Raw genomic sequence first — 17,427 nt, forward strand, 5'->3', positions numbered from 1 at the left:
ATCTACTAATAATATGTACTGTACTGTGCAATCTACTAATAATATGTACTGTACTGTGCAATCTACTAATAATATGTACTGTACTGTGCAATCTACTAATAATATGTACTGTACTGTACTATCTACTAATAATATGTACTGTACTGTGCAATCTACTAATAATATGTACTGTACTGTGCAATCTACTAATAATATGTACTGTACTGTGCACTCTACTAATAATATGTACTGTACTGTGCACTCTACTAATAATATGTACTGTACTGTGCAATCTACTAATAATATGTACTGTACTGTGCAATCTACTAATAATATGTACTGTACTGTGTAGTCTACTAATAATATGTACTGTACTGTGCAATCTACTAATATGTACTGTACTGTGCAATCTACTAATAATATGTACTGTACTGTGCAATCTACTACTAATATGTACTGTACTGTGCACTCTACTAATAATATGTACTGTACTGTGCACTCTACTAATAATATGTACTGTACTATCTACTAATAATATGTACTGTACTGTGCAATCTACTAATAATATGTACTGTACTGTGCAATCTACTAATAATATGTACTGTACTGTGTAGTCTACTAATAATATGTACTGTACTGTGCAATCTACTACTAATATGTACTGTACTGTGCAATCTACTAATAATATGTACTGTACTGTAAATTCTACTAATAATATGTACTGTACTGTGTAATCTACTAATAATATGTACTGTACTGTGCAATCTACTAATAATATGTACTGTACTGTGCAATCTACTAATATGTACTGTACTGTGCAATCTACTAATAATATGTACTGTACTGTGCAATCTACTAATAATATGTACTGTACTGTGCAATCTACTAATAATATGTACTGTACTGTGCAATCTACTAATAATATGTACTGTACTGTGCAATCTACTAATAATATGTACTGTACTGTGTAATCTACTAATAATATGTACTGTACTGTGCAATCTACTAATAATATGTACTGTACTGTGTAATCTACTAATAATATGTACTGTACTGTGTAATCTACTAATAATATGTACTGTACTGTGTAATCTACTAATAATATGTACTGTACTGTGCAATCTACTAATAATATGTACTGTACTGTGCAATCTACTAATAATATGTACTGTACTGTGCAATCTACTAATAATATGTACTGTACTGTGCAATCTACTAATAATATGTACTGTACTGTGTAATCTACTAATAATATGTACTGTACTGTGTAATCTACTAATAATATGTACTGTACTGTGCAATCTACTAATAATATGTACTGTACTGTGCAATCTACTAATAATATGTACTGTACTGTGTAATCTACTAATAATATGTACTGTACTGTGTAATCTACTAATAATATGTACTGTACTGTGCAATCTACTAATAATATGTACTGTACTGTGCAATCTACTAATAATATGTACTGTACTGTGCAATCTACTAATAATATGTACTGTACTGTGTAATCTACTAATAATATGTACTGTACTGTGCAATCTACTAATAATATGTACTGTACTGTGCAATCTACTAATAATATGTACTGTACTGTGCAATCTACTAATAATATGTACTGTACTGTGCAATCTACTAATAATATGTACTGTACTGTGTAATCTACTAATAATATGTACTGTACTGTGTAATCTACTAATAATATGTACTGTACTGTGCAATCTACTAATAATATGTACTGTACTGTGCAGTCTACTAATAAAAGTTTAAATCAATCAAAAACATTGAAATGTGAGAAATCAGGGAAGAAAGCAGTGACTTGTTGGTGTTCCTTCCCTGACCTAGTTCCATGTTCTGGGACGTGTCCATGGCATGAAGCACGGCTTCTTTGCCGGGCTTCAGAGAGCCTTTGACGGAGGTTCCCTTCACGTAGTAGTTGAGGTCGCAGGGCAGCAGGTTGGCCAGCACCACCGTGGGCAACAGAAAGATGGTGTGGCCCGGCTGGCGATAGATCTCCTTGGTGGTACCGGACACCTTCTTGGCAGGCCGCTGGTCAGGGTAGTGCTCTTTTTTGATGACCACGCAAAACCTGAAGGAGTTGCAGAGGAACCAGATGAAGGGGAAGCCCACAAGAAGGATCTGCTTCCGTACCTGAAGTTCCGCTTGAGGTCAAAGTCTGCTGACTGGCAATCCCTCCTGCTGCTGCTCAACTCTCCGGCTCGCTCCACACTGGTCCAGTGGATGGGAACTTTACAGAAGAACAGGCCCAGGCCCTTGGGCCGGGCCTGTAGACGCCATGAGGTCAGGTGGAGTGGAACCGCCAAGGCCTGGTTAGGCAATATAGGAGGCAACACCACAGGTTCTGTTGAGGCAAGGACATGTTTTGGTCTCTGGAACACTTTCATCTTCCCAAAACAATGGAACCTCCATCTAAAAAAAACCTCGAAACTTACTAGCTTTTCGGTTTACCAACATTTAGATGGCGCCAAATACGCATCTGTGTGCAAACTAGGGTTGTACGGTATACCGGTACTAGAATAGTAATAACATTAATAATAATAATAATGATAATACATTTGATTTGTAAAAGCACTTTACATTGAGCAAACAACCTCAACGTGCAACAGTACATTTAAAAAAAAAAAAAACAACAACGCTCAAACCACAAATAGCTGTCCCCAACAAGTAAAAAAAAATAGTAAAAAAATAAAAATAAAAAATAGAACAGCCTAATAGCTAGACCAGGGGTAGGGAACCTATGGCTCTAGAACCAGATGTGGCTCTTTTGATGACTGCATCTGGCTCTCAGATAAATCTGAGCTGACATTGCTTAACAAGGTAAGTAATGAATAATTCCGCTGGTAATAACAGTGTCAAAAATAACGTTCAAAATATAAAACATTCTCATGCATTTTCATCCATCCATCTGGTTTCTACCGCACCTGTTAAAGAAGTCGCATTAATGGTAAGAACTATTTCATTTATTGTTGGTTAGCCTTAGAATAACAATGTTATTAAAAAGAATAAGAGACTTATTAAACTCTAAAAATGTTGGTCTTTCTTAAAAATGCACACATATAGTTGTATTCAATGTTTAAAAAAAAAATATATGGCTCTCACGGAAATACTTTAAAAAATATTTGGCTCGTATGGCTCTCTCAGCCAAAAAGGTTCCCGACCCCTGAGCTAGAACTAGCACACATACCTAAAACAGGCTGTTTTTAAGCCTTTTTTAAAAGCATCCACAGTCTGTGGTGCCCTCATGTGGTCAGGGAGAGCGTTCCACAGACTAAGAGCAGAAAGCCCGGTCTACCATAGTTCGGAGCTTTGTCCTCGGAGGTTGGAGGACGTTAGTATCGCGATACCGATGAATCAAAAAGGGTACTATACTTTATTTGAAAAGTACCGCTATTTAACGGGCACGTCGTGGTCACTTCGTAACATTGCTGGTTTTACGAGCAGAGGAGCATGTTGGGCAGCGCACACACACAGAGTACTTACAAGCAGACACAGAGTGTAGACAGAAAAGAGAAAATGGACGCATTTTGGTGTAAAAAGTCAAGATAAAGGTGAAGTTCTAACACTGTTACACCCTCAAATCCCTCCACAGTGTTTTAGCTACTTCTATATCACTAATCCTGGCATGGTGACAAAGTAAGTTTCTTACAAGTAGCATTATCACTGGAGGATGATGAATAGCTAAACATGCTTCACTACACAGCCTAGGAGGATACAATAGCTCACCACTGTCACAACGTAAACAAACACCATGGGTGGATCTACACCTGACATCCACTGTAATGATACCAAGTACAGGAGTGTATCTAGTTGATACTACTATGATTACGTTGATATTTTTTAGCATCACAAAATCTTCTTTGGTTTTTTTCAAATTCATATAATGTTTATAAAGTCAGTAAATATGTCCCTGGACACATGAGGACTTTGAATATGACCAATGTATGATCCTGGAACTACTTGGTATTGGATCCACACCTAAATGTGTGGTATCATCCAAAACTAATGTGTGGTATCAAAGAAGAGAAGAATAAGTGATTATTACATTTGAACAGAAGTGCTGGGTGAACCTTTAAAGTGTTTCCTTCTGTTTGGAGCTTTAAACCAGCGTTCCGGCTTTTGCTCATTCGTAGCGTTTCTACTTGTGTTTTTTCATCCCTCATTCCAAGCAACGTTTGTAAGTTTTACAATATAACCAAAACAAGTCATACTTACTAAAGCGTCACATGTGTGATGTCTGTAGGCGTGTTTTCATGCATATTCCTAGGTGCTAAAGTAATGCAATGAAGCTAGCGTTGTTAGCATTACTGTAGCTAATTTGCTAACATGTATACAAATGTCTGCGTTAGCATTTTCTACTTGCAAAGGCATTCTTTTTGTATAGTTTCACTTTCACAAATTTCTCAGTAAATTCACCAAAACGTCACCGTGGATTTATTGAGTCTGTTTAGCTGACTGGAAGGCTAGCTTGCGCAGCAAGTGGGTCATGACGAGGACTTCTGTTTTGTTTGATCAGCCGTTTTACTGCCCTGTTACAGACACCGTTTGGAAACAATGAAAGTATGTAAATATCGGCGTTCCATTTGATCATCCGTAGCGTTTCTACTAGTATGTTTTTTTCATTCATCATTCCAAGAACGTTTGTAAGTTTTACAATATAACTAAAACAATCATTACTTAATAAACATTTAAAAAATATTTTTGTGTCTATAAGTGAAGTGAATTATATTTCTATAGCGCTTTTCTCTAGTGACTCAAAACGCTTTACATAGTGAAAGCCAATATTTAAGTTATATTTTTAAAGCAGGGTGGGTGGCACAAGGACAGGTGGGCCAAGTGTCTTGCCCAAGGACACAATGGCAGTGACTAGGTTGGCAGAAGCAGGAATCGAACCTGGAACCCTCAAGTTGCTGGCACGGCCACTCTACCAATGTAGAACACATTTCACAACATATGTATCTGCGACTTATAGTCTGGTGCCACTAATATGCAGGGAAACATATTTAGTGGGTGTGGCTTATATATCGCTGTAGTCTGGAAAATACTGTATTCATGTTTCTTGTGGACTTCTTATTGACTACACAAACATTTTCATTTACAGACCGTGTTGAAGAAGCAAGAAAGTTCCTAGAGCAAGTTTCCACTGTGGCATGTTTGAATGTGTGAGTGTCGTACTGTCAGGGGCAGAGGGGCTGTCCAGTCTGATCTCCATGGCAACATCCAGCTGGTTCTTCAGAATGAGGGCAGACCTCACAGTTATCACCTTCCTGGCACTTCCCTCCATGGTGATGGAGAAGACCACTCTCACTGGAGGCAATGCTGAGAACTGAGAGAAAGTCATTTGATAAAAGGTAAACACACCTGTCAGTATAATTGTATACAAGTCATCACACAACTTTGTTTTCCCATGAGTTCAGGCTGCCCTGCGACAAGACAAAAGCTGTCTTTGGTCTCATCAAGTAAAAGGCTAATACATCTCCACTGTGTGTGATGGGATGCGACGTAGAGGTGTCGGTTTCCCTGATCTATTGGACAGCCGCTGCAGACCTGACACCGCTCCAAGCACCTTTTCTTTAAACTGTTTATGACCCCCCTCCACTTAGAAACATATATATATATATATGCATGTGTATAAACATATATATGTATGTATGTATATATATATACATTTATATATATATACATATATGAGATGCTAGCATTAGGACTTACATAGACATGTGGTGCTAGCATTAGGACTTATATAGCCATGTGATGCTAGCATTAAGACTTACATAGACATGTGATCCTAGCATTAGGACTTACATAGACATGTGGTGCTAGCATTCGGACTTACATAGACATGTGATGCTAGCATTAAGACTTACATAGACATGTGGTGCTAGCATTCAGACTTACATAGTCATGTGGTGCTAGCATTAGGACTTACATAGAGATGTGGTGCTAGCATTAGGACTTACATAGACATGTGGTGCTAGCATTAGGACTTACATAGACATGTGGTGCTAGCATTAGCACTTACATAGACATGTGGTGCTAGCATTAGGACTTACATAGAGATGTGGTGCTAGCATTAGGACTTACATAGAGATGTGGTGCTAGCATTAGGACTTACATAGACATGTGGTGCTAGCATTAGGACTTACATAGACATGTGGTGCTAGCATTAGGACTTACATAGACATGTGGTGCTAGCATTAGGACTTACATAGACATGTGGTGCTAGCATTAGGACTTACATAGACATGTGGTGCTAGCATTAGGACTTACATAGTCATGTGGTGCTAGCATTAGGACTTACCTAGACATGTGGTGCTAGCATTAGGACTTACATAGACATGTGATGCTAGCATTAGGACTTACATAGACATGTGGTGCTAGCATTAGGACTTACATAGACATGTGATGCTAGCATTAGGACTTACATAGACATGTGGTGCTAGCATTAGGACTTACATAGAGATGTGGTGCTAGCATTAGGACTTACATAGATAATGTGGTGCTAGCATTAGGACTTACATAGACATGTGGTGCTAGCATTAGGACTTACATAGACATGTGGTGCTAGCATTAGGACTTACATAGACATGTGGTGCTAGCATTAGGACTTACATAGACATGTGGTGCTAGCATTAGGACTTACATAGACATGTGGTGCTAGCATTAGGACTTACATAGACATGTGGTGCAAGCATTAGGACTTACATAGACATGTGGTGCTAGCATTAGGACTTAACAAGTAATGTGGTGCTAGCATTAGGACTTACACAGACATGTGATGCTAGCATTAGGACTTACATAGACATGTGATGCTAGCATTAGGACTTACATAGACATGTGATGCTATCGTTAGGACTTACATAGACATGTGGTGCTAGCATTAGGACTTACATAGACATGTGGTGCTAGCATTAGGACTTACATAGACATGTGGTGCTAGCATTAGGACTTACATAGACATGTGGTGCTAGCATTAGGACTTACATAGACATGTGATGCTATCATTAGGACTTACATAGACATGTGGTGCTAGCATTAGGACTTACATAGACATGTGGTGCTAGCATTAGGACTTACATAGTCATGTGGTGCTAGCATTAGGACTTACATAGACATGTGGTGCTAGCATTAGGACTTACATAGACATGTGGTGCTAGCATTAGGACTTACATAGACATGTGGTGCTAGCATTAGGACTTACATACACATGTGATGCTAGCATTAGGACTTACATAGACATGTGGTGCTAGCATTCGGACTTACATAGACATGTGGTGCTAGCATTAGGACTTACATAGACATGTGATGCTAGCATTACAACTTACACAGACATGTGATGCTAGCATTAGGACTTACATAGATAATGTGGTGCTAGCATTATAAATAAATGATAAATGGGTTCTACTTGTATAGCGCTTTTCTACCTTCAAGGTACTCAAAGCGCTTTGACACTACTTCCACATTCACACACACATTCACACACTGATGGAGGGAGCTGCCATGCAAGGCGCCAACCAGCACCCATCAGGAGCAAGGGTGAAGTGTCTTGCTCAGGACACAACGGACGTGACGAGGTTGGTACTAGGTGGGATTTGAACCAGGGACCCTCGGGTTGCGCACGGCCACTCTCCCACTGCGCCACGGCGTCCCCAGGACTTACATAGACATGTGATGCTAGCATTAGGACTTACATAGATATGTGATGCTAGCATTAGGACTTACATAGACATGTGGTGTTAGCATTAGGACTTACATAGACATGTGGTGTTAGCATTAGGACTTACATAGACATGTGGTGTTAGCATTAGGACTTACATAGACATGTGGTGCTAGCATTAGGACTTACATAGACATGTGATTCTAGCATTAGGACTTACATAGACATGTGGTGCTAGCATTAGGACTTACATAGACATGTGGTGCTAGCATTAGGACTTACATAGACATGTGGTGCTAGCATTAGGACTTACATAGACATGTGATGCTAGCATTAGGACTTACATAGACATGTGGTGCTAGCATTAGGACTTACATAGACATGTGTTGCTAGCATTAGGACTTACATAGCCATGTGGTGCTAGCATTAGGACTTACATAACCATGTGGTGCTAGCATTAGGACTTACATAGACATGTGGTGCTAGCATTAGGACTTACATAGACATGTGGTGCTAGCATTAGGACTTACATAGACATGTGGTGCTAGCATTAGGACTTACATAGACATGTGGTGCTAGCATTACGACTTACATAGACATGTGGTGCTAGCATTAGGACTTACATAGATAATGTGGTGCTAGCATTAGGACTTACATAGACATGTGGTGCTAGCATTAGGACTTACATAGACATGTGATGCTATCATTAGGACTTACATAGACATGTGATGCTAGCATTAGGACTTACATAGCCATGTGGTAGTAGCATTAGGACTTACATAGCCATGTGGTGCTAGCATTAGGACTTACATAGACATGTGGTAGTAGCATTAGGACTTACATAACCATGTGGTGCTAGCATTAGGACTTACATAGACATGTGGTGCTAGCATTAGGACTTACATAGACATGTGGTGCTAGCATTAGGACTTACAAAGACATGTGGTGCTAGCATTAGGACTTACATAGACATGTGGTGCTAGCATTAGGACTTACAAAGACATGTGGTGCTAGCATTAGGACTTACATAGACATGTGGTGCTAGCATTAGGACTTACAAAGACATGTGGTGCTAGCATTAGGACTTACATAGACATGTGGTGCTAGCATTAGGACTTACAAAGACATGTGGTGCTAGCATTAGGACTTACATAGACATGTGGTGCTAGCATTAGGACTTAACAAGTAATGTGGTGCTAGGATTAGGACTTACATAGACATGTGGTGCTAGGATTAGGACTTACATAGACATGTGGTGCTAGGATTAGGACTTACATAGGTGTGTGGTGCTAGCATTAAGACTTACATAGACATGTGGTGCTAGCATTAGGACTTACAAAGACATGTGGTGCTAGCATTAGGACTTACATAGACATGTGGTGCTAGCATTAGGACTTAACAAGTAATGTGGTGCTAGCATTAGGACTTACATAGACATGTGGGTGGATGATGTTGGTCCTGCTGATAGGACTGCCCACCTGTTGAAACATAAGAGGCAAAAAAACATGATGAAGATGGAATGGAACATGAATTTTGGGCAGTAAGTTCGTCTTACAATGTTGGATGCATTGTTTCTGTCTGGAGCTGCGTAGCGGAAGAACACGCCCACTTTGTCCACAGACACGGGCTTCACCTGCTCCCAGCCACACACCCGCACCAGCAGCTGGTGCAGCTTCAACTCGTGAGTGTGCCTGCAGGACAGAATGATGCTGACGATGATGAAGACACTACAGGACATCCTCCCTCCTTTAACTGCTCGAAATGGTGCAGAATTCCCTTTATTTCCTGCTAACTTCCAAGGAAAAGGGTTTGAGGGTGAGCAGAAAGACTATGAATCCACCAGAGGGAGCTCACAAGTCAATAAAGACTAGGAATCCACCAGAGGGCGCTCACAAGTCAATAAAGACTATGAATCCACCAGAGGGAGCTCACAAGTCAATAAAGACTAGGAATCCACCAGAGGGAGCTCACAAGTCAATAAAGACTAGGAATCCACCAGAGGGAGCTCACAAGTCAATAAAGACTAGGAATCCACCAGAGGGCGCTCACAAGTCAATAAAGACTAGGAATCCACCAGAGGGAGCTCACAAGTCAATAAAGACTAGGAATCCACCAGAGGGAGCTCACAAGTCAATAAAGACTATGAATCCACCAGAGGGAGCTCACAAGTCAATAAAGACTAGGAATCCACCAGAGGGCGCTCACAAGTCAATAAAGACTAGGAATCCACCAGAGGGAGCTCACAAGTCAATAAAGACTATGAATCCACCAGAGGGAGCTCACAAGTCAATAAAGACTAGGAAACCACCAGAGGGAGCTCACAAGTCAATAAAGACTAGGAATCCACCAGAGGGAGCTCACAAGTCAATAAAGACTAGGAATCCACCAGAGGGAGCTCACAAGTCAATAAAGACTATGAATCCACCAGAGGGAGCTCACAAGTCAATAAAGACTAGGAATCCACCAGAGGGAGCTCACAAGTCAATAACGACTATGAAACCACCAGAGGGAGCTCACAAGTCAATAAAGACTATGAATCCACCAGAGGGAGCTCACAAGTCAATAAAGACTATGAATCCACCAGAGGGAGCTCACAAGTCAATAAAGACTATGAATCCACCAGAGGGAGCTCACAAGTCAATAAAGACTATGAATCCACCAGAGGGAGCTCACAAGTCAATAAAGACTATGAATCCACCAGAGGGAGCTCACAAGTCAATAAAGACTATGAATCCACCAGAGGGAGCTCACAAGTCAATAAAGACTATGAATCCACCAGAGGGAGCTCACAAGTCAATACAGACTAGGAATCCACCAGAGGGAGCTCACAAGTCAATAAAGACTAGGAATCCACCAGAGGGAGCTCACAAGTCAATAAAGACTAGGAATCCACCAGAGGGAGCTCACAAGTCAATAAAGACTATGAATCCACCAGAGGGAGCTCACAAGTCAATACAGACTAGGAATCCACCAGAGGGAGTTCACAAGTCAATAAAGACTAGGAATCCACCAGAGGGAGCTCACAAGTCAATAAAGACTATGAATCCACCAGAGGGAGCTCACAAGTCCATAAAGACTATGAATCCACCAGAGGGAGCTCACAAGTCCATAAAGACTATGAATCCACCAGAGGGAGCTCACAAGTCCATAAAGACTATGAATCCACCAGAGGGAGCTCACAAGTCAATAAAGACTATGAATCCACCAGAGGGAGCTCACAAGTCAATAAAGACTATGAATCCACCAGAGGGAGCTCACAAGTCAATAAAGACTATGAATCCACCAGAGGGAGCTCACAAGTCAATAAAGACTAGGAATCCACCAGAGGGAGCTAACAAGTCAATAAAGACTAGGAATCCACCAGAGGGAGCTCACAAGTCAATAAAGACTATGAATCCACCAGAGGGAGCTCACAAGTCAATAAAGACTAGGAATCCACCAGAGGGAGCTCACAAGTCAATAAAGACTAGGAATCCACCAGAGGGAGCTCACAAGTCAATAACGACTATGAAACCACCAGAGGGAGCTCACAAGTCAATAAAGACTAGGAATCCACCAGAGGGAGCTCACAAGTCAATAAAGACTAGGAATCCACCAGAGGGAGCTCACAAGTCAATAACGACTATGAAACCACCAGAGGGAGCTCACAAGTCAATAAAGACTATGAATCCTCCAGAGGGAGCTCACAAGTCAATAAAGACTAGGAATCCACCAGAGGGAGCTCACAAGTCAATAAAGACTAGGAATCCACCAGAGGGAGCTCACAAGTCAATAAAGACTATGAATCCACCAGAGGGAGCTCACAAGTCAATAAAGACTATGAATCCACCAGAGGGAGCTCACAAGTCAATAAAGACTAGGAATCCACCAGAGGGAGCTAACAAGTCAATAAAGACTAGGAATCCACCAGAGGGAGCTCACAAGTCAATAAAGACTATGAATCCACCAGAGGGAGCTCACAAGTCAATAAAGACTAGGAATCCACCAGAGGGAGCTCACAAGTCAATAAAGACTAGGAATCCACCAGAGGGAGCTCACAAGTCAATAACGACTATGAAACCACCAGAGGGAGCTCACAAGTCAATAAAGACTAGGAATCCACCAGAGGGAGCTCACAAGTCAATAAAGACTAGGAATCCACCAGAGGGAGCTCACAAGTCAATAACGACTATGAAACCACCAGAGGGAGCTCACAAGTCAATAAAGACTATGAATCCTCCAGAGGGAGCTCACAAGTCAATACACTCAACATTTTCCAGCAGGAAGAAGCCTGCACCAAACATCAGTGATCCACTCTCATCCATCCTCAGCTGACCTGGGATTCTCTAACTGTGGTACACTGGCTCCATCTAATGGTGCGCCCAAGAATCACTTATTAAGTATTCACACAGTGTTACTGTTCAAACTGTGTCATGTCACACTGGCCACAAACATAATGTACTCATTAAATAAAATCCTTGTTTGAATGAATATTTAAGTCTATTTTAAAGTTGGTCATCATGTGATACTTGGAGAGACATTTTTCTGGGGTGGAAAAAAGTTAGCGAAGCCCTGAACTAGACGATAGAACTGCAGTCCTCTGGTCACTTTCTATTCCTAAGACTTACTGTAGGACAACATGGTCATCATGTACAGTGGAACCTCCATTTGTGAACCCCTCGTTTTGCAAACTTTTAGATCGCGCAAACCATGTCTTCGTGTACACACCATGTCTCCGTGTACACACCATGTCTCCGTGTACAAACCATGTCTCCGTGTACACACCATGTCTCCGTGTACAAACCATGTCTCCGTGTACACACCATGTCTCCGTTTACAAACAGTGTCTCCGTGTACACACCATGTCTCCGTGTACACACCATGTCTCCGTGTACAAACCATGTCTCCGTGTACACACCATGTCTCCGTGTACAAACCATGTCTCCGTGTACACACCATGTCTCCGTTTACAAACAGTGTCTCCGTGTACACACCATGTCTCCGTGTACACACCATGTCTCCGTGTACAAACCATGTCTCCGTGTACACACCATGTCTCCGTGTACACACCATGTCTCCGTGTACACACCATGTCTCCGTGTACACACCATGTCTCCGTGTACACACCATGTCTCCGTGTACAAACCATGTCTCCGTGTACACACCATGTCTCCGTGTACACACCATGTCTCCGTGTACAAACCATGTCTCCGTGTACAAACCATGTCTCCGTGTACACACCATGTCTCCGTGTACACACCATGTCTCCGTTTACAAACAGTGTCTCCGTTTACAAACAGTGTCTCCGTGTACACACCATGTCTCCGTGTACAAACCATCTCTCCGTGTACACACCATGTCTCCGTGTACACACCATGTCTCCGTGTACACACCATGTCTCCATTTACAAACAGTGTCTCTGTGTACACACCATGTCTCCGTGTACACACCATGTCTCTGTGTACACACCATGTCTCCGTGTACACACCATGTCTCCGTGTACACACCATGTCTCCGTGTGCACACCATGTCTCCGTGTACAAACCATGTCTCTATGTACACACCATGTCTCTATGTACACACCATGTCTCCGTGTACACACCATGTCTCCGTGTACACACCATGTCTCCGTGTACAAACCATGTCTCCGTGTACACACCATGTCTCCGTGTACACACCATGTCTCCGTGTACACACCATGTCTCCGTTTACAAACAGTGTCTCCGTGTACACACCATGTCTCCGTGTACAAACCATGTCTCCGTGTACACACCATGTCTCCGTGTACAAACCATCTCTCCGTGTACACACCATGTCTCCGTGTACACACCATGTCTCCGTGTACACACCATGTCTCCATTTACAAACAGTGTCTCCGTGTACACACCATGTCTCCGTGTACACACCATGTCTCCGTGTACACACCATGTCTCCGTGTACACACCATGTCTCCGTGTACACACCATGTCTCTGTGTACACACCATGTCTCCGTGTACACACCATGTCTCCGTGTACACACCATGTGTCCGTGTACACACCATGTCTCCGTGTACACACCATGTGTCCGTGTACACACCATGTCTCCGTGTACACACCATGTGTCCGTGTACACACCATGTCTCCGTGTACACACCATGTCTCCGTGTACACACCATGTCTCCGTGTACACACCATGTGTCCGTGTACACACCATGTCTCCGTGTACACACCATGTCTCCGTGTACACACCATGTCTCCGTGTACACACCATGTCTCCGTGTACACACCATGTCTCCGTGTACACACCATGTCCCCGTGTACACACCATGTCTCCGTGTACACACCATGTCTCCGTGTACAAACCATGTCTCCGTGTACACACCATGTCTCCGTTTACACACCATGTCTCCGTGTACACACCATGTCTCCGTGTACACACCATGTCTCCGTGTACACACCATGTCTCCGTGTACACACCGTGTCTCCGTGTACACACCGTGTCTCCGTGTACACACTGTGTCTCCGTGTACACACCGTGTCTCCGTGTACACACCATGTCTCCGTGTACACACCATGTCCCCGTGTACACACCATGTCCCCGTGTACACACCATGCCTCCGTGTACACACCATGTCTCCGTGTACACACCATGTCTCCGTGTACACACCATGTCTCCGTGTACACACCATGTCTCCGTTTACAAACAGTGTCTCCGTGTACACACCATGTCTCCGTGTACAAACCATGTCTCCGTGTACACACCATGTCTCCGTGTACACACCATGTCTCCGTGTACAAACCATGTCTCCGTGTACAAACAGTGTCTCTGTGTACACACCATGTCTCCGTGTACACACCATGTCTCCGTGTACACACCATGTCTCCGTGTACACACCATGTCTCCGTGTACAAACCATGTCTCCGTGTACAAACCATGTCTCCGTGTACACACCATGTCTCCGTGTACACACCATGTCTCCGTGTACACACCATGTCTCCGTGTACAAACCATGTCTCCGTGTACACACCATGTCTCCGTGTACACACCATGTCTCCGTGTACACACCATCTCTCCGCGTACAAACGCTTCTTCCATTAATTTTTCGTTGCAGAGATTGACAAAGTTGGTTTCGACGCATAGCAAGTTTTTAATTGTGATGAGAACAGACTTTACTGGAAAATGATGCCAAAGCAGACTTTTTTCCTAGCGGAGGCGACTACCTGTCATTCAGCGGCACCTCTTCCAAAAGCGCACACACAAACACGGCACCTCCCCTGTTTCTCTCCTCTGGTGCAAGGCAGCAACTGACAAGAGGACTATTGTTAATGTTAATTAACTGCCTCTAAGTGGGTTTTACTTTTTAAAATATTTATTATTGTCACAATAGGGTTGTTAAAGTTAAGGATTTATGTGATTTCTAACCGTTTGTAGGGGCACCATAGGGACTGATGTGTGGCAGACAGTTCAGCTGGTCCTTGTTTTGGTCTATTAATAGAGACAGTTGATTCACACCTTCTTGTTACATTTTGAACACTTTACATTGTGTTTGTTGAGGTCCATTGTGTCTTAGGGGGGACTATGCTTCACTAGACAAACTTTTTAGTTTACAAACTTTGTTAAAGAACCAATGAAGTTTGTAAACGGAGGTTACACTGTAACTATCCCACACACACACAAAAATGTTGTGATTTTGCTGAAAGAGATGTGACACAGCTGCAGTAAATAGTTGAGAGCTGTACCTGTGGCGAAGTTTCTCCCGTGCTTCAAACTCAAAAGGAATCTCCTCCCCGGGAAAGACTTCTCGCCACTGACTGACATTGTGGCCGTCGTCAGTGCCGGGCCCGTGGAGGTCCCCGATGGAGTCTGCACTGTTGCTGTGAGAGAGCGCCACTCTGCAAGACAAGCATGCACATTCTGCTGATGTAGGTGATCAGGTCCAGATAGTCTAATACAGAGCTGGGAAAATATTTTGACTCGGGGGCCACATTGACAGAAAAAATGTGTCTTGGGGGGCCAATGTTTTTGTGTGTATAAATGATATGTACTATATTTTTCAGACTATAAGGCGCACTTTCATTTTCTCAAAACTCAACAGTGCGCCTTACAACCCGGTACAGCTAATGGACGGAATCATTTTGGTTGTGCTTACCGACCTCGAAGCTATTTTATTTAGTACATGGTGTAATTATAAGTGTGACCAGTAGATGTCATCCACACATAAGAGATTTGTGTACCTAGTAATATGACTCAAGTAAACAACACCAACATTTTATATGTTCCATTAAAAATATAGAACATTACACACGGCGCTCAAAAATCTGTCAAATGTTTAAGTATGACTTTGATGAACTATGAAGCCACTGTGCTTCAACATAGGAGTATTATTATGCTGTGTGTATATAAGGTAAGACATATCTGCCGTTTTATTTCGCAATATTGTGCAAAACCAACTTTTTTTACCTTCTGGTACCTGCTGATCTGTATTTGGGATCTGAATAAATCCTGAAAAATTACGCGAGTCCGCCTTTGTAGTCCGACACTGTATTGCATAAGATTCTTCTTCTTCTTCTCTATCTTCTTGTTATGCGACATTCATCCTCCACTGTTACAATTTCTAATATAAAGTAGTGTAAAGTTCTTACTTATATCTGTCAGTAAACTCACCATGAAAACACTAAAACATACCGGTGTAGTGACTTTACATTATTCACCCAAGGAACTTTAGTTAGAGAGTTACGGGGGATGAGGAGATCATGATGATCATCATCATCATCATCAGCCGTTGTCAGTCCACTGCTGGACGAAAGCCTCAGACATGTAACTAGGGAACTCCCAAACTGAATAAATAGAGGAACACGTGGGCTGTTCCTCAGAGCCTAGGGTGAGACTGTAACGGAGTGTTCAGCTCCATGCGTTCTCCTCATGCGCTACTGTAAATTGAACTCTTGTCTCTGCCTGATTCCTTCCTTCTTGTTCTGTTTAATAGATAGTTTGGTGCGTAAACCTGACACGTACAATGGAATCAGACAAATGTGTGCAATGATAGAAAACGTTTGAAGGGAACATACTGAAAAAGAACAAATGGGGCTGTGAGGCACCACAAGATTCTCTTTAATTCTTGGCGGGAACGATTCCATCAAAAAAGCGATTCTAGATTCAAAGTCAATCCTTTTTTAATAACATTGGCGCCAGTTCTATGATGAACTACATCCCTACATAAAATAGATACATTTCTATATTACTTAACAGGAAACTGGTTTTATTGAATAAAATCATATTTAATAAAAGTGGCTGGACAGGACTGATTGGAATAAAATATATATTCATCAGCAATTTTTTTAATCAATTAAGAATGGTTAGCGATTCATTTGAACATACATTTTTTTTCTGACACAACCAATTGGAATGGACTTATGCAGTCTAAGTTGAAGTGGAGTGCTAATTACTTTTTTAGCGACACCTAGTGGCCGCCATAGTTCATGAAATTAATCTGAATGATGCAGACACGTTTGTTACTGGATACTTTCTAATAGGCTTCTCCCTTGGAGACTATAATTATTGTTTATAGAGACCAGTGTGTAGATTTGACACGGCAATATTGCTGCATGAAGAGATTGGATATGCTTGTGTAGCGTGTTATTGTTTGCTTAGCTGCGGTGGAGCTGCTAGCTAATAGTCTGCCTTTTGTAAAAGACTTGACTATAATAAAAGAAATGGTGTGCTCTTTGGGGCACATTTAGAATATGCAAGCCCATATAATATGCTTGTTTTTTTTTGCCGATATCAGATCAGGATCAGGACAAACATCATTTA

At 41.9% G+C, this 17,427-nt stretch overlaps 1 protein-coding gene across 6 annotated transcripts in view; it reads right to left on the bottom strand.

The window, feature by feature from the left end:
* vps13d (vacuolar protein sorting 13 homolog D) overlaps nt 1-17,427 on the bottom strand; it is a 181,537-nt gene that overhangs the window by 74,640 nt on the left and 89,470 nt on the right. For all 6 annotated transcript variants that reach the window (XM_061902435.1, XM_061902439.1, XM_061902437.1 and 3 more), the window contains 6 exons: nt 15,354-15,506; nt 9,210-9,345; nt 9,085-9,132; nt 5,173-5,323; nt 2,131-2,341; nt 1,821-2,068 (listed from right to left, as the gene is read on the bottom strand). In XM_061902435.1, coding sequence (XP_061758419.1) covers nt 1,821-2,068; nt 2,131-2,341; nt 5,173-5,323; nt 9,085-9,132; nt 9,210-9,345; nt 15,354-15,506 — 947 coding nt within the window. The remainder of the gene's footprint in view (nt 1-1,820; nt 2,069-2,130; nt 2,342-5,172; nt 5,324-9,084; nt 9,133-9,209; nt 9,346-15,353; nt 15,507-17,427) is intronic.

Source organism: Nerophis ophidion, linkage group LG06 (assembly GCF_033978795.1).
Source record: "Nerophis ophidion isolate RoL-2023_Sa linkage group LG06, RoL_Noph_v1.0, whole genome shotgun sequence".
Taxonomy (NCBI): domain Eukaryota; kingdom Metazoa; phylum Chordata; class Actinopteri; order Syngnathiformes; family Syngnathidae; genus Nerophis; species Nerophis ophidion.